This window comes from Tripterygium wilfordii, chromosome 17, assembly GCF_013401445.1.
Source record: "Tripterygium wilfordii isolate XIE 37 chromosome 17, ASM1340144v1, whole genome shotgun sequence".
Classification (NCBI taxonomy): Eukaryota; Viridiplantae; Streptophyta; class Magnoliopsida; order Celastrales; family Celastraceae; genus Tripterygium; species Tripterygium wilfordii.
Window position 1 is genome coordinate 11,242,108 of NC_052248.1, and position 22,461 is coordinate 11,264,568.

A 22,461-nucleotide genomic window follows, 5' to 3' on the forward strand; every position below is an offset into this window, starting at 1 on the left:
GAATTAGGGATTAACGAACCAATGTAGTTTAATTGGATAGGTGGTGGTGACATTAGGTGCCCTAGTGTTTGCTCTCTTGAATTAATTACTCAGTAATTGGTTTGATTGTTGGATTGCTTAATTTCTCTTGTTAATTGTTTAGTTATTTGTTAAATTTATTGTTTTTGTGTAATTAATTTGATTGTTGGATTGCTTAATTTCTCTTGTCAATTGTTTAGTTATTTGTTAAATTTATTGTTTTTGTGTTAGCTAACAAAAAAACTCAAACGTCGATTCTCCGAATAGTGTAGGATTAGCCATAATTAGTATTTGATTGAATTGTCAATAGATTCTCGTGGGAACAATACTCTATTCATCACTTTATTATTTGTGCAACTTGTACACTTGCAAGTAAGGAGAAAATGCCTAATTGATTGTAAGGAGATGGGCTTGCTCTTATAAACCAATGGAATCCTCACATATTTTAGATGTGGGATTCGTAACATGAACCATGCTATTGTTGAGAGCACAATAGAAGTATGTTAGCTACCATTTGTAGGCATAACTAGTGAAACTAGAAAAGACAGATTGATATGTATTGTTCTTTCTGGACTATACCTTTTGTCTTTAATCTTCGTGAGTCTCAAGAAAGCCAATCTGAGAATACAAGATCTTGAGCTGTTAGGATAACTCGATAGAGAGAAAATTCAGATCCAGATAGGAAATTAATACAAACAAGAATATTGGAAACTAGGGTTATTACATAACAACTGTAATCTTCGAATCCAGATGGCAAATAGAAACAAAAACTTTGTAAAGTACACTGATTACAGAGTCAACTTTTTTCTTGTTGAAGGTGACTTAATTTTCCTTCAACAATGCAGCATAAACTTCATCGACTACTATCATCAAACCACACTATATATACTTGAGCAAGTCTGATTGCTTGCAATGAGTTATAACTTATAAGTGAAGTAGTCTCACACATAAATATAACCACCCAACCATATTTCTGTTCTTGTTTCTCTTCGCTTTTCTTAACCAAGCTTCTTCTAGCCCAGTGTCGGTTACCGGTGACCAAGCTTCTTCTAGCCCAGTATCTTTTCCATTCCCTACAATCACCCGTTTCAACTTCCCTTCATTCACCCAACAAGTTGCAGTGATGGTAACTTAACTTGCACGGGTTCAGTAACTAGTCGCGACGGCTACTTAAGCCTAACCCCAGAGCCACGTCCAGGCAATCCAACCATGCAACTAAATCAAGTTGGCAGGGTTCTATACAAATACCCTGTGTTTGCGTGGCCAGCATATATCTATTCTACGTTCACGTTCAGGATTCTTACCTCCCCTTATTCAACCGAATCTGCAGATGGACTAACATTTATTATAGCACCCAAGAGTAGTCCCTCGCCAACTGACAGCTTTGGTTCTTATCTTGGAATAATGGATCCAGCACAAGACGGTAATATAATGTGAAGCTTGACGGATCGTACTTAACACAAGAGGGGTGGTGAATTGTGTCCCCAAATTCCGATAGGAATCTCTTTTTATAATTTAAAAGGAAATCAATGTCAATTAACAATTAGCACACAAATTTGGACTCTAATGATTATCTTAATCAATATTCATTTCAATGCAAGATGTGATACAATATGGTGAATGATCAATTATCAAATAATCAAGGAATTGCAAAAACAGATTTTTTAAACAACACACTGCGCACAGATTTTACAACTCAAATTTCACCTAGCAAATCAAGTCAGAATTCAATGAAATTTGGTATGCAGTATCACAACACCCTAATGAATACTATATCAAAAATTCAGATTAAAATTCAAAGTTTAGCTATGTGAACAGTGCACGGACAGACTAGTTGTTCAGAAAATTCTGCAATCAAAACACTTAATCAATCAACAAGCAAGCAATGCAATCAAGAAAGTCCACACAGCAATTTATAGTAGTTCGGAGACTCTTCTCCTACATCTACTACCTAGGTTCACCAACCTAGGATTTTCCAACCTCCACTAAGGATGTGGTTTTCTCAAGAGCTCCACAAAACTCACAAAGGTTTTTAGGTCACCCTTAAAACTGAAGATTTCAAGACAATCTTCAAACTTTACAACCAAGGGTTTCAAGCACTCCCTTAAACTCAACCTCAACAAGGTTTTTGCCCAATGAAGGGACTTTTACAAGTGTTCGGTATAAATGGTTCACTCAAGGTTTGCACTAAGCAAATGGGGTTGAGGAACACTCAAGAATCACAATATCACCTCACGGGTTGGATAGAAAATGAAGAATAATGAGGATTTTCGAATCTGAAAATAAGAAGCCAAATGAGAAGCACTCCCTCTTTGCAAAAGCAAGATAGTGAGGAAGCCTTTTGAGTGGCTTGGGTAGAAGCTTGGATTCAATGGCACAAACTAGCTTGAATGCTTTGAGAGCAATAATTTCTTCAATATAATTTTGGCTTCTCCAAGTTGGAATGAGGAAGAACCCCTCTTTATAATTTACCAAGCTCTTGTGATTTCCACCATTGGATCTTTTTCCATCTTCAAATCTCGACCTTCAATTACATGTGCAAATCTCGGCCATTGAATGAATAGATCATTAAATCTCAACCTTGCAATACATAGCCGTTGCACTTGCATCTTTTTCCAAGTCTAGCTTTGCAAGATTTGAGTTGTCATGTGCACTTGCAGCCATCTTTGACCATTTGATCAAACTTGCACCAAATCTTGGCCTTGGTATCTCCAACAATTTTGTCATCTTTGACCATTTGATCAAACTTACACCAAATCTTAGCCTTGGTATCTCCAACAATTTTGTCATCTTTGACCATTTGATCAAACTTACACCAAATCTTAGCCTTGGTATCTCCAACAATTTCTTACAAAATGTGTAGCAACTTGCAGCCATCTTTGACTCCAAAAATCAAGTAAGATCTTCTTTTAAGTCAAAAATTGCAAGCAAGAATATGGTCTTATGCACAATCATTGGATTCACCTTTTAAATGGTCATCTTAACCCTTCAAGTCTTGTTGTAATCTGATCCATTCATAATTCAAAATAATTCAATCTCGGCCATAGATTAGTGTACCGTTGGAGCTTGTAGTCTTCAAGAATATCTTCATAATCTAAGTCTTGTCTAGTTGCAAAATATACTTTCCATCTCTTACAAATTTCAACCATTGCATTTGTCCTTTAGCTTCATCAATTGTCTTCTCACAAAAATATGATCATTGACCTCAATAAAGGAAGCATGTGCAAGATCTTGTTTGATGAAGACAAGAGATCCTTCACGTGACCAAACATGTCCCAATAGCAAGGCTGACCCTTCACACGTGTTTGCAATAACATTCTTGAAAAGACCTTGTTGGCAACTTCATAGCCAAGCAAATTTAAACATGTATCTCTCTTGAATTCAAATGAGCTCTTTAACATTCCCTCCAATCTTTAAGCAAGCTTGGTATCTTGATTTCAAATGTGTAGAGACATTTTCCAAAGCTTGAGACATCTTCTAGAACATTAAATCAATTAATTTCAACTGCTCTAGACTTCATATACTTGGTCCATATAGCCTTTATGCACAAATGTCTTCATGTGGCATATATTGCTTAAATCGGACACCTTTTGTAACATTTAATGTCCATGTCTGAATCTTGACTTCAAACTCTGAATTTGACAGCACCAATATATCCATATTATACAGCTCCAAGGCTAATTCCAATCATCAATCAAAATGCCTTAGTGGAAGGTTGATGAACATAGGTTTTTCTTGGTTTTCTAGAGATCCAAGCTCATACTGGAAAACCGGACTTCAAATTACTTGAGCAAACTGAATTCTGAGTGATATAACATCCTCATGATGATAACCTACAAAGAAATAGGAGGTAGAACTCCCCAATTGCATGTAAGCTCAAAGAGCTTCATATAGAGCGCATAGGTTAATTACATTAGAAAAACAACCCAGAAAATTCATATTACTGCATGATAAATCATTTTATATATATTAGAATGTCCAAATAAAATTTCATAACAATCGGAAATCGTTTGGTCACTCAACCAAGCAAATAAGTCACTAATAGTGAAACCGATAAATTCTAAGTGTAAATTCAATGTCATTTTGCAAACTCAGTGTAAATGACTTTTTCTCTTGAACTTTTCTAAGTCAAATATGTTCATAGTGATAAAACTAATATGCACACGAAATTTCATTTAAATCGGAGTTCATTTGGTTCACCACGTTCACAAAGAACACATATGCACGAAATTAGGTAAAACCTAGTTTTGGCGGAATTTAAGCATATGACCAAATATATATGTGATGCACTTAATTTATCATGATTATAGTCCTAGAACATATATTAGACCTTTATGTGCATGTGGTTCAAGTTTCAAGTCATTTGGACTTAAGTTGGTTAAGATAAATTATGATCATTAGAAGATTGATGCCCTAACTTAGTCCATGTATGTTTGTTTTCAAAACTGAATTTCCAGCACTATCTCAAAAATATATAGATATCAAATTCACATAGAGATATGCATAAGCCTTAATTTAAGTGTATATGCACAATTAAGATATTAAACAATTAACCAAATAACCATTTAAGCATGTTTTCTAGCATTTTAGGATATGTTCAAGTCAAGCATGCCCACACACATTTTAGTATACAATCATACACAATCATCAAAAACACAATGTTGACTAGACACTAAGTCTTGGTCCAACAATCTCCCCCTTTTTGATGATTTCAAAATGTGCAATGTAGTTTTCTAAAGATGTACCATTTTTTCCAAGAACTACAATCTTTATCCAAAAACTATATTCTTTCTCCCCCCTTTTTGTAATTATCAAAAAGATCCTAAGGTTTAATTGAACTTCTCATTTTATACTCAAATTCTTAATTGTTTCCAATCATGCAAATGAAGTGAGCTATAGATCGAGTACAAAGTAATGTTCATATTAGCTCCCCCTCACTTCAAGTATAGTAGCATACATACTTCTCACCAAAACATGGCAAATGCACTCCCTCTTAAACTTTGGTCTATAAACCATTTCATATGTCAGTTCAAGTACTAGTTTAAGGATGCACCATGCTTGATACAAGATAAGTATGTTTCGTTACTAAATATCACATGAAAGTATGCCAATTTAGAATATGTCATTTTAATGCATCTTTTCTAATCATTATCTCTTCCCCATAATGTAATCAATCAAGAGGGAATAGGGAGAGGAGTTCACACCAACCAAATACATGCGTTTATGAATAGTAATAAAAGCACACTAGAAGTCATGTATTCCACATATTGCTTCCAAATTATAGAGATGCAACAAGTTCACTTAAGAAACTTAACATACGTTCTATCTTTTTCAATTAATGATAAAACATGAATTTCTAGACTTAGGGCATGCTCCCCCTTCAATCATGCATACCAATGAATATTTGAGAAAATATGCATACCACATATCATCAATGTATTCCAATAAAAAAAACAACAAGAGATACCAATTAAGCAAATATGCACCCATGATGCTTCATTCAAACTTAATGCACGTATCATCATCATTTAATCATGTCTAAGGCATATATCATCCAAAATCAAACATTCCAAATGCAATTGAGTTAAAGTTAAGCATCTAACAAAAATAATGCAAAGGAGTTTAAAGGTTTAAGAAATGACCGTCGAAATCCTCCTAGCTTTTTGTTTGAGCATCTTGATGATATTCTTTTAATATTTGTTCCTTCCTTAGAGTGTTTGTGCTTGTCCATGTTTTGAATATATTTTCCTTGATTTAAAGTTGCTCCCCCAAGGGTTGCACACTTTCCTCACCAATTGGTGTTGCTTCATCATTTGAGATCTTCATCTTCTTTTGAGCTCTTCACCAATGGTGCATCCTCATCCAAGATAAGTACCCCACGGGTACCATTTGAGATTAACTCCTTGGGATGTCCAAGGTCCTTCAAATCTGAAAATTATTTCTCTACAAGCACATTGACCTCAAGTGTGGTTATATCATAAAAATTAACACAAACACTTTCCTTAACCATTCTAGGCTTAGCATCAAAAGCATTGTGTGCACTAGAAAGAGATAAGTAATCAAGAAGAATACAAATATCACTTTTATCATCAAACTTCTCTAGATTTTCTTTTGTATTCAAGAAAAAGCATCTTTAAATTAAAACTCCTAAAGTGGATAACTTTAGGTTTTCTCTTCATACAAAAATTACGAAAATAATTTGTTCAATGATTTCCTCATATTCAACCTTTGTCATACATATCATGCATTTCATGCTTAATTTGCAATCTTTTTCAATAAAGATTAAAAATAGTATAAATTCATAACTCTCATAAAACATCCAAGCATCATATAACCTAATAAAATCGTTTTCAATGACAATCATTAAAAATCATATTTGGGCAGCCCCTTCATTTAGGTACTAGCATTCAATTTTTTTTTTTTTTTTTTTAAAGAGAAACAAATCAATAAAGCCTAGTATCCCAAACTAATACATAGCACATCTAAATAAAGTGTGATCAAGACGTTTTAGGTATCCAAACCTTGGATCCTTTAGGGTTAGTGGCCACAATTGCATATACATTAATATTAAAAGAATTCTTCACATATGCTTTCACATCAATATCACACAAACCCTTTGGCACCCACGACCTCCTTAGGTGAACTCTCCTTAGTCTAGGATGAGTTTCCCTAGAGGTACTAGTCTCACCCATGGGATGAGCTAGCTTGGCCTTGCCTTTTGAAGGCTTGGCTATGGTACTAACACTACTCAAGGTTTCTTTGAGTTTCGTAGGATCAAATCCAAGTCCACTCTTATCAAGGTAGTGTCTTTGAGAGGCAAGCAACTCATCAAGCTTTGATGAACTCATAGAGAATTTAGAAAATTGAATTTCTAACATCCTATACTTTTCTTTCACATCATCAAGCTCAAGTTGCAAAGAAGTAGAGTTGTTCAAAATTATACATTCATGCTCATCCTGTGTTCTCAACTCTTGTTCTAACTCATTCACTCTAGCATGCAAGGCATCCAAATCATGAATCTTTGAAGTATTACAATTTGCCATGTTACCACTAGAAGCATGCATAGATAATTCATTTCTAAGATTTTCATTTTCTTTCATCAAAGCATCAAGAGATAAATATATATTATCATGCTTTGCATTTAGATCAACATACTTATCATTCAAGTCATTAATCCCATCCACATGTGATTTCTCAATTTTCACAAGCCTAGATATTTCTTTTGTAGCATGCTTGTATTTAGAAATTAAGTCACCATGAGCATCACATAATTCATCATACACATTACTCAATTCATCATAAGTGGGTAGTGTAGAATCATTTACCATATCATCCGGAATGGATGATAACTCTTCTTCCTTTGCCACCAAGCAAAGGTTAGCCTTGATTTCTTCCTCTTTATCACTAGAGGTCTCCTCCACTGTGGTCTCTAGGCACACATTGCCATTTGACCTTTCATACTTTCTTTCCATCATTTCCCAAATTTGCTTTGCATTTGTACATCCGGAAATGTGGTCAAGTCCACACCTACTAAGAGAGATATGAAAGAGATTAATAGCATAAACATTTAAGCACATTAATTCAATGTCCTTATTTGTCCATTCATCTCCTCTACTCCTACTAGGACAATGAGGACCATCCTTTACTACCCTCCATACGTCTATGCCTCTAGATTTAATAAATATTCTCATTCTATTCTTCCAAAATGGATAGTCACGATCAAAGATAGGTGGAATATCCATAGAAAGGCTTTCGGCCTCAACATGCAAATTTGTGTAAGTCATAAAAATGCTAATAAGGGTGTTAATCCTATGTTTTAGCAAACCTGCTCCGATACCACATTGATGGCGTGGGCCTAACTCTATTGATGTAATATCGATACATACATTATATATACAACTAAACCAATTAATTTTGAGCTAAATGCAGGTCGCGCTGCTGATCAATTAGCGGTGGAATTTGACACTTACAAGAATACATTTGATTTCGATGGCAATCATGTATCGATTGACACAAAAAGTGTTATACATCCAATTCAAGTTAGGAGTCTCAATGATACCGGAATTGACCTGAAAAGTGGAAGAGATATCAAGGTTCTAATAGTATTGGATGGGAGTACAAAGTCCATTAGAGTTCACATTGGATATGCATCTGATCCAATAGGTGAGACTTTTCTTGAGGTGCCTATTGACATCCCAAATACCCTGCCAAGCTTCATCTTTGTGGGTTTTACAGCATCAACAGGGCATCTCACTGAGCGCCATCAGATTCTCAACTGGAAGTTAACATCATTTCCAATCAATTCATAAGGAGAATCTGCGCAACCGGTGTGATGTTTTACTCCTTTTGGGATATACATCACACAATAGCGAAGGCTTTCAAATTATATGCAAATTTTAAATTCTTAAGCTTGCAAAAATAAATGAGGAAGACTATGTAATCCATTCAAATATCAGATGCAATAAGGAATGGTGTACTCTTCTTATAGTCCTTGCCATTTATTTTCCAACATCGACACTGACTTTCAAAAGATTGTCAATCTTTTTTATTTAAATTAATTATTACTCAACAAATTGTCTAAAAAAAATAGCTTGCAGCCTATTGGTAGCTATAATGACCAAAATCATTACTCTACTTATTCAACTGTCATCACAATACGACGAACATGTATAAGCCTCAACGCTATAAATCAAAATATTACTTTTCAAAACAATAACATTATAACGTTTGTCATTGCATGTAAGTATTATTATTGATATTGTGAAAAAAAATGTAAACAAAGAGAATTAAATGAGTAAAATTTGAAGAAAATAAGTCATAATCGTCTCTTCTGCTGAAGAAAGTCAGTCAAAATATTAATTTTTAAAACAGCAACATTATAACGTTTATCATTGCATGTAGGTATTTTTATTGACATTTTGAAACAATAGTAAACAAAGAGAATTAAAAGAACAACAAGATTTGAAGAAAGTAAGTCATAATCTTCTGATTGCATGTAGTTATTTTTATTGACATTTTGAAACAAAAGTAAACGAAGAGAATGAAAAGAACAACAAGATTTGACGAAAGCAAGTCATAATCTTCTCTTCTGCTGATGTTGAAAGCCTATATTTGTATCTCAGCCTTTTTTTTCTCCTTTGTTTTTTTTCGAGGTTGCATAACCAATACTTTCATCCTCTAAATCATCTACATTGGCAACCCTAACGATTATGAGTGGATAGGAGTGACAAAACACTGTCCGATCAGGATGATCAAATTTATCCAATCTGGATGAAACCAAGTTCAGAAATAAGTTATATGTCTAAAATCTGGGTCTAAACATAAAATTTTTGTCCAATTTAAAATCGGGTCCGGGTCCAAACATATAAATCTTGTCCAGTTTAGTTGTTCAGGCCCTAACACGGATTAAGTTATTGTATGATTTACTTGTCTGGATTTAAACCAATCTGGGTGTGGTCCGAAACCCAATCTGAGTTAGGGTCTGGACAGGTAAATATTTCATAAACATGTGATGTTGTCCGACCCAAAACCGATTTTTTGCCACCCCACTGACACTGTGGTAGGTCGGCCGAGATTTAAGCATCACTACTAGTCCTCCCTTGCAAGTCAAGCATAGAAAGGAATGTATGAAGTGACTAATATAGAACTAGTGTGTTGAAGACTGAAGACTCTTTGAAATTTGATACTGTACTTGTTAAACAAATTAGATTGAGGGTGAACCCACATTACATGACCCTAAAATATACTTTCGGACACATATGGATGGTGACCCATCTGAACTCAAAAGCTATAGCTATATACTTGCAGACACATACCCTTGTTTGTCGAATATGGGACTTGTGGCTTGGGTGTGTTCCACGAGTACTTGTGAAAATGCCCTTGAATATATATGAATTAATATGACAATGATTACATTTCTCATTTACTTTCTACATGAGTTCAATAATATTGAACAACACTAAATAAAAAAAATTTAATTAGAGGACATGAGACAGCTACAGACTACAGTTGGCTTATTCTTTATATATGTTGTGGTTCAATTATCGATAGCTTTTACGGAACTGCTGATGTATTATCGATAGCCTTAATTATCGACTAATTAAGGCTCTTCAATCTTGTGTAGATAAGTACTAGTTCTCTTTAAAATTAACAGAATTCTTGGTGTCAGAGAGGATTTGATTCATAAGAGAGAGAAACAATACATAATACAAAAGACCAGAAAGAATATTTGTTTAGACGCAGGCCTGTCATGGTGCCATTTCTGCTTAGTTTCTTGTAAAACATGTGAAGCTATGTTTCTTTTGGTGTATGGACTTTACCTTGTGTCTTTATATCTTTCTGAGTCTCACAAAGGTTAATCTACGAATACAATGAGGTCTTGGAGATGTTAATTATGTAACTCAATAGCATAATATATATTTGGGTAATTGGATCCAGATGGGAAATGCGAACAAAAATATTGTTAAGTACGCTAACCACAAAGTTAAGCCAACTTTTTGTTTTTCTTGTTGTAGGTGACTTAATTTTCCTCCAACAATGCAGTATAAACTTCATCGACTACTATCATCAAACCCCACTATATATAGTTGAGTAAGTCCGATTTCTTGCTATGAGTTGTAAGTGAAGTAGTCTCACATACAAATATAACCTCCCAAACATGTTTCTGTTTCTGTTTCTCTTTGCTTTTCTTAACCAAGCTTCTTCATTCACCCCAGCTCCTTCTCCATTCCCTCAAATCACCACTGGTTTCAGCTTTCCTTCATTCACCCCAGCAAGTTGCAGTGATGGTAACTTAACTTGCACGGGTTCAGTTACCAGTCACGACGGCTACTTAAGCCTAACCCCAGAGCCACAACCAAGTTATCCAACCTTACCACTAAATCAAGTTGGCAGGGTTCTATACAAATACCCTTTGCTTGCGTGGCCAGCGGTGATCCTCACTAAATTCACGTTCAGGATTCTTACCTCCCCTTATTCAACTGAATCTGCAGACGGACTAACATTTATTATGGCACCAGACAGTAGTCCCTCGCCATCTGACAGCTATGGTTCCTATCTTGGAATAATGGATCCAGCACAAGACGGTAATATAATGTGAAGCTATGGTTCCTATCTTTATTATATGATATAACATTCATACATACATTATATGTTCAACTAAACCAATACATTTTGAGGTAAATGCAGGCCATGCTGGTGGTCAATTAGCTGTGGAGTTTGACACTTACAAGAATACAGGTGATTTGGATGCAAATCACATTGCGGTTGTCACAAAAAGTGTAATACATCCGATTGAAGCTAGGAGTCTCAATGATACCGGAATTGACCTGAAAAGTGGAAGAGACATCAAGGTTCTAATAGTATTGGATGGGAGGACAAAGTCCATTAGAGTTCACGTTGGATATGCATTTGATCCAATAGGTGAGACTTTTCTTGAGGTGCCTATTGACATCCCAAATACCCTGCCAAGCTTCATCTATGTGGGATTCACAGCATCAACAGGGCTTCTCACTGAGCGCCATCAGATTCTCAACTGGAATTTAGCATCATTTCCAATCAATAAATGAGGAGAATATGCACAACCAGTGTGATGTAGTACTCTTCTTGGGATATGCATCACACAATAGTCAAGGCTTTCAAATTCTATGCAAATTTTAATTTCTTAAACTTCCAAAAATAAATGAGGAAGACTATGTAAAGTCTGACACGACACGATGATGATGTTTATAAGGAGATGTTTGGTGCGAAAAGTGTTTGTTTATAGAGATGTTTGGTGCAAAATGTGTTTGTTGTTTGGATAAGTATGGGTGAAAATGATGATGACATTCATTTGTTTGATTTTGCTCCACTGGAGGGCATGGAGTGAGGTTCTCTTGCAAACATTTGAATGGGGGGCGATTTGATTTTCTTTCCAATATTAATCCATCAAATTCTTATTTATTAAAATAATATGATATGCACCAATTTTGTTCTGCTCACACAATAAATAAATTATCCATGAAGAAGAGTAGGACATCACCATTCCTTATTTCACTTGATATATGAATGGATTATATAGCCTTTCTCATTTATTTTTGCAAAAGCTTAAGAATTTAAAAATTGCATAGAATTTCAAAGCATTTACTATTGTGCAATGTATATCCCTGGAAGTAAGCACATCACACTGGTTGCACATTGATTCTCCTCATTTATTGATTGGAAATGATGATAACCTCCAGTTGAGAATCTGATGGCGCTTAGTGAGAAACCCTGTTCATGTTGTAGATACCGAATAGATGAAGTTTGGCAAGGTATTTGGGATGTCAATATGCACCTCAACAAAAGTCTTACCTATTGGATTAGATGCATATCCAACGTGCACTCTAAGGGAACTTGTCTTGCTATCCAATACTATTAGAACCTTGATATCTCTTCCACTTTTCCGGTCAATTCCGGTATCATTGAGACTCCTAACTTGAATCGGATGTATTACACTTTTGTGACAATCGCAATGTGATCTGCATCCATTTTTGTATTCTTGTAAGTGTCGAACTCCACCCACTAATTGATTATCAGCACGACCTGCATTTAGCTTAAAATGACTATGTGTCATGCCACATAGGCATGCTAACAAGGCAATTTCAAATTCATTTTTTTTCAAAAAATACCAAAACCTGCCACCACTTATCCCTAAAAGTAAAATCACTATATCCTCTCTCTCGCCCTCTCCCCTCTCTCTCACAACAAACGACATTCTCTTTTTCTCTCTCATGGCCAACGACGGATCTCCACCGTCGGCCACCAATCTAATCACCAATGGAAACGTCCGACCCTAGGAGTAAACCCAGCCTTTCATCACTAGTAGATGGTTTGTCGGAAATTCATTGTCACTAATTCTCAAAACTCGGAGTCTAGTAAGCGAGCCAAGCTGAGTTGGGATGGACCCAGTGAGTTGGTTGGAGAATAGAAGCAAATATTCCACGAAGAAATATTAGACAGAGTTGTTGGACTAGGACCGTGAGATTGTTCAAGGAAAAAGAATTGAAAAATGTCTGCATTTGCACAACCATTTCTGTGAAAAGAATTGAAAAATGTCTCAATGAGTTTGATGACAAAGAGGGACTAAATAGTTTTAATTTATGTTGGTGCTTATAGTTGCAAGAATTGAAGAGCTCTCCTTTCATGGGTGTTTGAGATTTTCGTTTTTGTTTTCATGTAAGTTGTAATAATGTCATTGTGAATCCACTGGTATGGATTGAAATTAATTTTAGATGGAATTTTTATGGGATTTTATGCTCTGACTTCTTATTACACACCTACTTTAACTAATTACACTATCAATATAATTAGTTACACTATCCATTCGGACAACTTAATAAGGAACCGTATCCATTTGAGGTAGAGCATCCCAGTAGGATATTGTCTTACTACATTGTTTCCACATTGTTTCCAAGAAACTATGCTGAAAAAAAAATGGAAGATATTTTTAACCGGGAAGCGACAATATAATTTTCGTGGTCCATACATATATTTTTTCGGTTTGGAAGCACTATTTTAGATAGTGGTATTGGAATTATATCGGTGATGCGACTGGTATGTGATATAGCCGGTTCAATCGGTCGAGCATCACAAATATATCTATTTATTTGTAGAGGATAACAGTAACAAAAATCATGTTGCTTTAATGGTTTAAACTTATGATTTCCTAATTGAGTGTCCAAGTTCAATTCTCATTAATATTATTTTTCACATATTTTTTTAACCCATACAACAAACATCTCTCATTGAAAAATTAAAAGAAATTTGCAACCACGGCTCTTATAAATAAAGTCTTAGGTTCACATCAAAGCCATTGTTAAAAAAATCTACTTGAGGTACAACCACGTCTCTTATAAATAAAGTCTAGTCTTAGGTTCTCATCAAAGCCATTGTTAAAAAATTCCACTTGAGGTACAACCACAACTCTTATAAATAATGTCTTAGGTTCTCATCAAAGTGTTTAAAAAATCCACTTGAGGACTCTTTTTGGAGACTTCGGGTATTAGATAATTTTTTATTTTTATTTTTATTTATCTATAAACGAAAAAAGTCAATTTTGGTTTTGAAAAATTAAATTTTCTTTAAAAAAAATGTGTATAAAACGGGTTTAACACCGAATCAATAATGGTAAAGCCGTCAGGTTCAATCGCCTTTTGACTGTCATGGTTTAATCCTATATTTTAAATTGAATCGTACCAATTAACTGAACAGTACCCAATTCAATCGCTTGAACCGACCGGTCCAAATTGGTATGTAAAACACTATTTGGAAGTTCATCTAACTCCGAAGGGTACTTCTTTGAATCAACATAAGTACAGATATTATAAACATAGCAGGTTTTTCAGATGCTACGCCTGTTGGTACACATATGGAAGTGAATCTCAAGTTGCGTAAGGAAGGAGGGGATATTCTTTTTGACCTCATTCTTTACCACAAATTAGTTGGGAGTTTAGTTTATTTGATTATTGATTGCCCTGACGTTGCCTTTGTTGTTTGGCAATCAGTAGTTGCCTAGAAACTACTGATTGGTGTATTTTTTGAGGTTATGCTCAAACTTCTTAGAAGGCCAAGAAACAAGATATATATGGTTTCCAAATCTTCCCCAGAAATTGTTTGGCTTCCGGGTCTCTTAGTCGGTGTAGTCCAGCCAGTGGAAAATAAATTACGTGTCTATATTTCATGGCAAAGACTAAAAGAAGAATAGGGCATCACCATTCCTTATTGCACCTGATATATGAATGGATTACATAGCCTCCATCATTTATTTTGAAATTTTGAAAATTTGCATAGAATTTGAAAGCCTTAAGTAGTATTATGTGATGTATATCCCATGCATGAAGCACTACATCACACTAGTTTGCTGATTGATTCTCCTCATTTCTTGGGTATTGGATATGATGATAACCTCCAGCTGAGAATCTGATGGCTTCCAGTGAGATACCCTGTTGAAGCTGTGAATCCCACATATATGAAGCTTGGCAGGGTATGTGGGATGTCAATAGGCACGTTAAGAAGAACCCGACGGCTTAGTTTTGATGCATATCCAACGTAAATTGTAAGTGAATTTGTTCCGCCATTCAATATTATTGAGACCTTGATGTCTTTTCCACTTTTCAGGTCAATTCCGGTTTCATTGAGACTCCTAGTAGAAATTGGGTTTATCACACTTTTGTGTCAATCGATACATGATTGCCATCCAAATCAAATGTATTCTTGTAAGTGTCAAATTCCACTGCTAATTGATCAGCAGCGCGACCTGCATTTAGCTCAAAATTAATTGGTTTAGTTGTATATAATGTATGTATCGATATTACATCAATAGTAAAGATAGGAACCATAGCTTCACATTATATTACCGTCTTGTGCTGGATCCATTATTCCAAGATAGGAACCAAAGCTGTCAGCTGGCGAGGGACTACTATTGGGTGCCACAATAAATGTTAGTCCATCTGTAGATTCGGTTGAATAAGGGGAGGTAAGAATCCTGAACGTGAACCTAGTATAGAAACGTGCTGGCCACGCAAACAAAGGGTATTTGTATAGAACCCTGCCAACTTGATTTAGTTGCAAGGTTGGATTGCCTGGTTGTGGCTCTGGGGTTAGGCTTAAGTAGTCGTCGTAACTGGTAGCTGAACCCGTGCAAGTTAAGTTACCATCAATGCAACTTGTTGGGGTGAATGAAGGGAAGTTGAAACGGGTGATTGTAGGGAATGGAAAAGATACTGGGCTAGAAGAAGCTTGGTCACTGGTAACTGAAACTGAAACTGGACTAGAAGAAGCTTGGTTAAGAAAAGCAAAGAGAAACAGAAACACAAACATGGTTGGTTGGTTATATTTATGTGTGAGACTACTTCACTTATAACTCATAGCAAGCAATCGGCTTTACTCCACTATATATAGTGGTGTTTGATGATAGTAGTCAATGAAATTTATGCTAGCTGCATTGTTGAAGGAAAATTAAGTCACCTTCAACAAGAAAAAGTTGGCTCTGTAGTTAGCGTATCTTACAAGATTATGTTGTTGGGTTGTATTAACATCTCCATGGCCACATTGTATTTGTAAATTGACGTTTGCCAGACTCACAAAGATATAAAGACAGAAGGTAAAGTCCATCTTGTAAGACTAAGACATTATCATACGACAATAGAGAAATTTAAATTGAGAATAACAACAATCAACAAGACATCTAAAAATACCCAAGAGCTCAAGAGATTATCATATGCCACCAATCCAGTCTATATCTCTAATACCCTACATCTTGAATCTCTCATTGTCCCATACCCAAAACCCAATTACACCAAAAGATAAATCACAAAGTTTCCGCACCTTGCCCTCTCTCTCACTAGGTGTAGCCGCCTCTCTAACCCATGTTTAGAGAAAACAAAACAATAGTAACTTAGTTACAACCCTAAAAACGTCTTATATGTATAAGGTTGTAGAAAATCTAATTGTAGTTAAACTCGAATTACTAATTCTAATCAAACTAGAGTCCAATTTTATTGATCAATTCCAACAATCTCCACCTTGATAAAAAAATTGCATAGCTTTCGCTATACTGATAACACATATTTATGCACATTCTGCATCCCTTATCCCTATACTTTACACTAGTTTCCTTAGCGAAATTGGTTGTTTTGATGTGTTTTGGGAAAGTTTTGAATAAATACATCCCTAACGGTGATTGAGAGCTAAATAGGCAAAAATATGGTGTAATGATAAAAGATGAATATGTTCACAATTTTGAAGCCAAGTCAGGTTCCTAAACAGATTTGTCAACTTCACATAATAAAATGGATGTGCTCTGGAAGAACTGGATAACGGGTGGTATATCGTTGGAAAGATCTAGAAGTATAGTTTCCATAGAATTTTACGGTTCATGATTTGGAGTTTCTTAGAGGAAGTTGCATCAGTTTTAGCATCAGTGGTTCAGTGCAGAAATTATATGTGAATTTAGAAGATTTGATACCTCAAGTTACTATTCTTGGTATTCAAGACACAAAATAAATCTTGGGAGATTACGGGGTACTCGAATCTTGTGTTAGAAGTCAATGACAATGCTCTCAGTCAGTTTAAGTTTAGTTTCCATAAGGAGAAGTGTATTGGCAGTCAAGTTCTATATATCAATTAGGAGAAACACTTCCTTGTGTTAATTGAACTTAATTCCTATATTGTCTCAAAAGTCACAGTTGGTGGCACCCTATTGTTGAATTATAAAAGGGATGTAAAAGTCATCAAAGAGGACACACACGAACGAATAGAGGAGAGAAGGTGAAACCAGCAGCAAGCAAGCGAGATATACTATTTGGTTTTCTCTTTCTCTTATGTATTTTAGTATTCAAAACAGATGATGTGTGGCTAATTTTCCTTTAGTTAAGGGGCTGGTTGAAGCCCGAATATGACTGTATTGATGCTTTGTTTACCTTTCATCTTATTTCTTGAGATCGAGTGAAAATCTTTTCACTATATTATTTGTTGATGAAATCTGAGATATGTTTCTTTGAGTGCACGCTTAGATGCATGTTTTAGGATTATATTGCTAGGATGATATGCTTGATCACCCTTATCTTCATAAAGTCTCAAGTAGCCAGTGAATAAGATAGCTCTAATTCATGTGGATTGATTTCTAGGTGATATAAGATGCATGACACATCTTATGAATTTAGTGATGTTTGCCTTTTTTGTGCTTAATGATTCTTGAGTGTTGAATCTATGAACATGCCATTCTAGATTGCATCTTAAGAACTAAGTTAAGGAGTACATGCCATGCACATGACATACAAATTAAGAGAGAGCAATAAGATAAAATCAACATGTCATTGTTTTATCTTAAACATCGTCGTTCGGGAATTAAAAAACACAAATGAAGATTGCAGCAGTACATGATTGTTAGTGGTGGATAACTTTCCCTTGAGTCTTTCTCTTATGAGAATCAAAAATGTTTTCTAGTTCTTACCAATTATTCTGAATTAACTGTTTAGCTCGAGTCACAATTAGATTTTATTTGTAATTATATTCCAATCCTCTGCGGGACATACCGTTGCATCTCACTATACTCAACAACCTTTTCTTAAGTTGCAAGGATTAAATTGAGTTATTTTTCAGTACCTATATTAGTGTTCAAAAATAGCTGAACATATACCACCATCTTCATTGACAGTCACAACTCTCTACACCGAGAACCGTCATACTCCACCATAAAAATGGAAACTGGTGAAAGGTATGATCATCGTCAATACCTTGAAGAACAAGTAAACTCAGAGAAATCCTGAAACGGTATGTTTATTTTATTTCAAAGTTACATCTCAAAGGAGGATACAATACGTTACATAATAAATCGTAACCCTAATTGCCACATAAGTAGAAAAGGAAAATAATATAATAAAGCAACCAATAAGGAAAATCCTAAAAACACACCGAAAATACCAAAATATGCAAAAAAAGGGTCCGAAACCCATCGAAACATCTGTTTTTGAGGCCAAAAATGGAAGAAACTATGTAGAAATGGAAGAAATTTTTAACCGAGAAGCCACAATAGTTACCTGATTATCATAACTGTAGAAATTTCACTTGCAGTCTTGCACAAGGCTTGAGCCACCTGATTATGGTTTATTGCAATATTATTACTGGTGCTAGACCAGCAGCCTATATAGTTCTAGGATAACATAATTAACTTGTGATAATTGATATCATAGGAGTAATAGGAGTCTGCGAGTATAAATAATAAAGAGTATCATGATGCTGGAGTGGTAAATAGGTAGTGTGCATGTCTGATTCTTCATACACGACTTTTGCTGTGAATCAGGTCCTTCATAAACAACAGATAATAGGGCAACAAACAAGGAGAACAATTAAAGAAGGGAAGAGAAAGAAGAAGAACACAAGATTTACGTGGTTCAATAAGAGTGCCTACATCCACGGAATTTACGGCTGTTTTCAATAAGACAATTTCAGTGGTACAATTGCGACTAGGGTTTCCCCCTTTTATAGCAAGTTATCCGGGTACCCAAAATATAATTATAACCCCCATACTAAAAATAATCAACTCACATCAGTAATACTATATCATGCAAACGTTTGACTGGTATGCTTGCTCCCATCTCGCACAACTTCCCCTTTGCTAACTCTTAAGTGTTAAGTAATACTTCCGATACGAGGCACTTTATTTAACAACTTCAACTCCTTTTATCCAGATGTTGTAATCAACTCCGAATTACAGGCAAAGTTTTCGACACAATATCTCCAAGACCCCTTGTAGCTCCAGTCCCTGTTGCCTTAGTGGGGTTTAGGGAGGGCAGATACATTCAAATTGTTTTATACATCTCATTTGTACTTCTACTATAATTCTCTTCACGTGTGTGTGATGTGCAAATTATATACATACAATTGTGCACCCTTTTCATTGATCTTTGTGTCATTTTGAGCCGATTAAGGATAGATTTTGCCTAATTAGTCTCATTTGTGCATTTTCAAGTATAAAGACGTGAACCAGAAAGAAGGGATCCAAAATGAGACGAAAATGGAAAATTTTGGAAACAGTGACTTTCTCAATCGATCATGCCCCATTTTCGATCAATCGGGCCTTGATTTTCAAAGTTGCAGCTGCATCCTCGTGACTTTTCCAATCGATCAAAGGAGATTACCGATCGTTCACACTTCTCCCAGTTCGCGATTATGCACTTCAAACTTCACGAAAATTAATACCCCCAAACTCAAGTGGGTGCATTCCAAAACAACACAAGCTTGTTATAAAAACGACTATGGGGTTTTGGGGAGTATAAAAGGGTAGAAATTAGGTTTGTGCCTCATTCTTGGAGGTTAGGGTTTTGAGAACTATTGGAAGGCAACATAGGAGCAAGGAAGAGGAGGAAGATTTTAGGGATTTTATAGTATCTCTCTCTATTTTTTGTAATTATGACTGCTATTGTGGGTTTGATTATGTATTTGGATGATATAAAGAACTAATCCTCTAGCTAGGGTCCTAATGAAGCCCCACTTTGAATATTTAATGAACTTGGTTTGTCGTTCTTAATTTCCTCTTTAATTGTTGATTATCTATGAATGTTGTTAATGCTTGTGAATGCTTCATCACCATTCCAATGATGTTCTGCCTAGGTTGAGACCGGAAGGAGATACCTAGGGTTGCACTCACCATATATGACATAGATTGCATGAACCATAGGAATATAGGTGAATAACCTATGCAATTGCTACACGATTATTCACTATACTTAATGGGTTTTTGATATTTAAATCCGATTGTTAGGAATAATAGGGATTGGTATTGAAAACACTTTCGGTGTAATCAGGAATGGAGCATTCAATAGGAAGGGAAATCGATTGTCAAAAATTGAATTGTGAATTAGGGATTAACGAACCAATGTAGTTTAATTGGATAGGTGGTGGTGACATTAGGTGCCCTAGTGTTTGCTCTCTTGAATTAATTACTCAGTAATTGGTTTGATTGTTGGATTGCTTAATTTCTCTTGTTAATTGTTTAGTTATTTGTTCAATTTATTGTTTTTGTGTAATTAATTTGATTGTTGGATTGCTTAATTTCTCTTGTCAATTGTTTAGTTATTTGTTAAATTTATTGTTTTTGTGTTAGCTAACAAAAAAACTCAAACGTCGATTCTCCGAATAGTGTAGGATTAGCCATAATTAGTATTTGATTGAATTGTCAATAGATTCTTGTGGGAACAATACTCTATTCATCACTTTATTATTTGTGCAACTTGTACACTTGCAAGTAAGGAGAAAATGCCTAATTGATTGTAAGGAGATGGGCTTGCTCTTATAAACCAATGGAATCCTCACATATTTTAGATGTGGGATTCGTAACATGAACCATGCTATTGTTGAGAGCACAATAGAAGTATGTTAGCTACCATTTGTAGGCATAACTAGTGAAACTAGAAAAGACAGATTGATATGTATTGTTCTTTCTGGACTATACCTTTTGTCTTTAATCTTCGTGAGTCTCAAGAAAGCCAATCTGAGAATACAAGATCTTGAGCTGTTAGGATAACTCGATAGAGAGAAAATTCAGATCCAGATAGGAAATTAATACAAACAAGAATATTGGAAACTAGGGTTATTACATAACAACTGTAATCTTCGAATCCAGATGGCAAATAGAAACAAAAACTTTGTAAAGTACACTGATTACAGAGTCAACTTTTTTCTTGTTGAAGGTGACTTAATTTTCCTTCAACAATGCAGCATAAACTTCATCGACTACTATCATCAAACCACACTATATATAGTTGAGCAAGTCTGATTGCTTGCAATGAGTTATAACTTATAAGTGAAGTAGTCTCACACATAAATATAACCACCCAACCATGTTTCTGTTCTTGTTTCTCTTCGCTTTTCTTAACCAAGCTTCTTCTAGCCCAGTGTCAGTTACCAGTGACCAAGCTTCTTCTAGCCCAGTATCTTTTCCATTCCCTACAATCACCCGTTTCAACTTCCCTTCATTCACCCCAACAAGTTGCAGTGATGGTAACTTAACTTGCACGGGTTCAGTAACCAGTCGCGACGGCTACTTAAGCCTAACCCCAGAGCCACGTCCAGGCAATCCAACCATGCAACTAAATCAAGTTGGCAGGGTTCTATACAAATACCCTGTGTTTGCGTGGCCAGCATATATCTATTCTACGTTCACGTTCAGGATTCTTACCTCCCCTTATTCAACCGAATCTGCAGATGGACTAACATTTATTATGGCACCCAACAGTAGTCCCTCGCCAGCTGACAGCTTTGGTTCCTATCTTGGAATAATGGATCCAGCACAAGACGGTAATATAATGTGAAGCTATGGTTCCTATCTTTACTATTGATGTAATATCGATACATACATTATATATACAACTAAACCAATTAATTTTGAGCTAAATGCAGGTCGCGCTGCTGATCAATTAGCGGTGGAATTTGACACTTACAAGAATACATTTGATTTCGATGGCAATCATGTATCGATTGACACAAAAAGTGTTATATATCCAATTCAAGTTAGGAGTCTCAATGATACCGGAATTGACCTGAAAAGTGGAAGAGATATCAAGGTTCTAATAGTATTGGATGGGAGTACAAAGTCCATTAGAGTTCACATTGGATATGCATCTGATCCAATAGGTGAGACTTTTCTTGAGGTGCCTATTGACATCCCAAATACCCTGCCAAGCTTCATCTTTGTGGGTTTTACAGCATCAACAGGGCATCTCACTGAGCGCCATCAGATTCTCAACTGGAAGTTAACATCATTTCCAATCAATTCATAAGGAGAATCTGCGCAACCGGTGTGATGTTTTACTCCTTTGGGGATATACATCACACAATAGCGAAGGCTTTCAAATTATATGCAAATTTTATATTCTTAAGCTTGCAAAAATAAATGAGGAAGACTATGTAATCCATTCAAATATC

At 35.5% G+C, this 22,461-nt stretch overlaps 3 protein-coding genes across 3 annotated transcripts; 2 read left to right on the forward strand and 1 right to left on the reverse strand.

Moving 5' to 3' along the window:
* The first annotated feature begins 1,227 nt into the window (after nt 1–1,227).
* On the forward strand, nt 1,228–11,585 carry LOC119981931 (anti-H(O) lectin 1-like). The gene is made up of 4 exons (XM_038825068.1): nt 1,228–1,441; nt 7,948–8,181; nt 11,010–11,102; nt 11,206–11,585. Exons 1-4 carry the CDS (start codon nt 1,228–1,230, stop codon nt 11,583–11,585), a joined length of 921 nt encoding a protein of 306 aa, XP_038680996.1.
* Nucleotides 11,586–15,197: 3,612 nt separating this feature from the next.
* LOC119981932 (anti-H(O) lectin 1-like) lies at nt 15,198–15,855 on the reverse strand. Its single transcript, XM_038825069.1, has 2 exons — nt 15,393–15,855; nt 15,198–15,292 (listed from the first exon to the last, which is right to left on the reverse strand). Exons 1-2 carry the CDS (start codon nt 15,853–15,855, stop codon nt 15,198–15,200), a joined length of 558 nt encoding a protein of 185 aa, XP_038680997.1.
* A 5,522-nt stretch (nt 15,856–21,377) lies between these two features.
* On the forward strand, nt 21,378–22,316 carry LOC119981933 (anti-H(O) lectin 1-like). Its single transcript, XM_038825070.1, has 2 exons — nt 21,378–21,834; nt 21,937–22,316. Exons 1-2 carry the CDS (start codon nt 21,378–21,380, stop codon nt 22,314–22,316), a joined length of 837 nt encoding a protein of 278 aa, XP_038680998.1.
* The last annotated feature ends 145 nt before the right edge of the window (nt 22,317–22,461 follow it).

What these genes read in the sequence shown, in the direction of transcription:
- LOC119981931 (XM_038825068.1), top strand. Translation starts at nt 1,228, where the DNA reads ATGCAACTAAATCAAGTTGGCAGGGTTCTATACAAATACCCTGTGTTT. An exon ending in ATATGCATCTGATCCAATAG is followed by an intron (nt 8,182 to 11,009) that starts GTGAGACTTTTC and finishes CTGAATCTGCAG; the next exon opens with ACGGACTAACATTTATTATG. An exon ending in AATGGATCCAGCACAAGACG is followed by an intron (nt 11,103 to 11,205) that starts GTAATATAATGT and finishes AGGTAAATGCAG; the next exon opens with GCCATGCTGGTGGTCAATTA.
- LOC119981932 (XM_038825069.1), bottom strand. Translation starts at nt 15,855, where the DNA reads ATGTTTGTGTTTCTGTTTCTCTTTGCTTTTCTTAACCAAGCTTCTTCT. An exon ending in AATGGATCCAGCACAAGACG is followed by an intron (nt 15,293 to 15,392) that starts GTAATATAATGT and finishes AGCTAAATGCAG; the next exon opens with GTCGCGCTGCTGATCAATTA.
- LOC119981933 (XM_038825070.1), top strand. Translation starts at nt 21,378, where the DNA reads ATGTTTCTGTTCTTGTTTCTCTTCGCTTTTCTTAACCAAGCTTCTTCT. An exon ending in AATGGATCCAGCACAAGACG is followed by an intron (nt 21,835 to 21,936) that starts GTAATATAATGT and finishes AGCTAAATGCAG; the next exon opens with GTCGCGCTGCTGATCAATTA.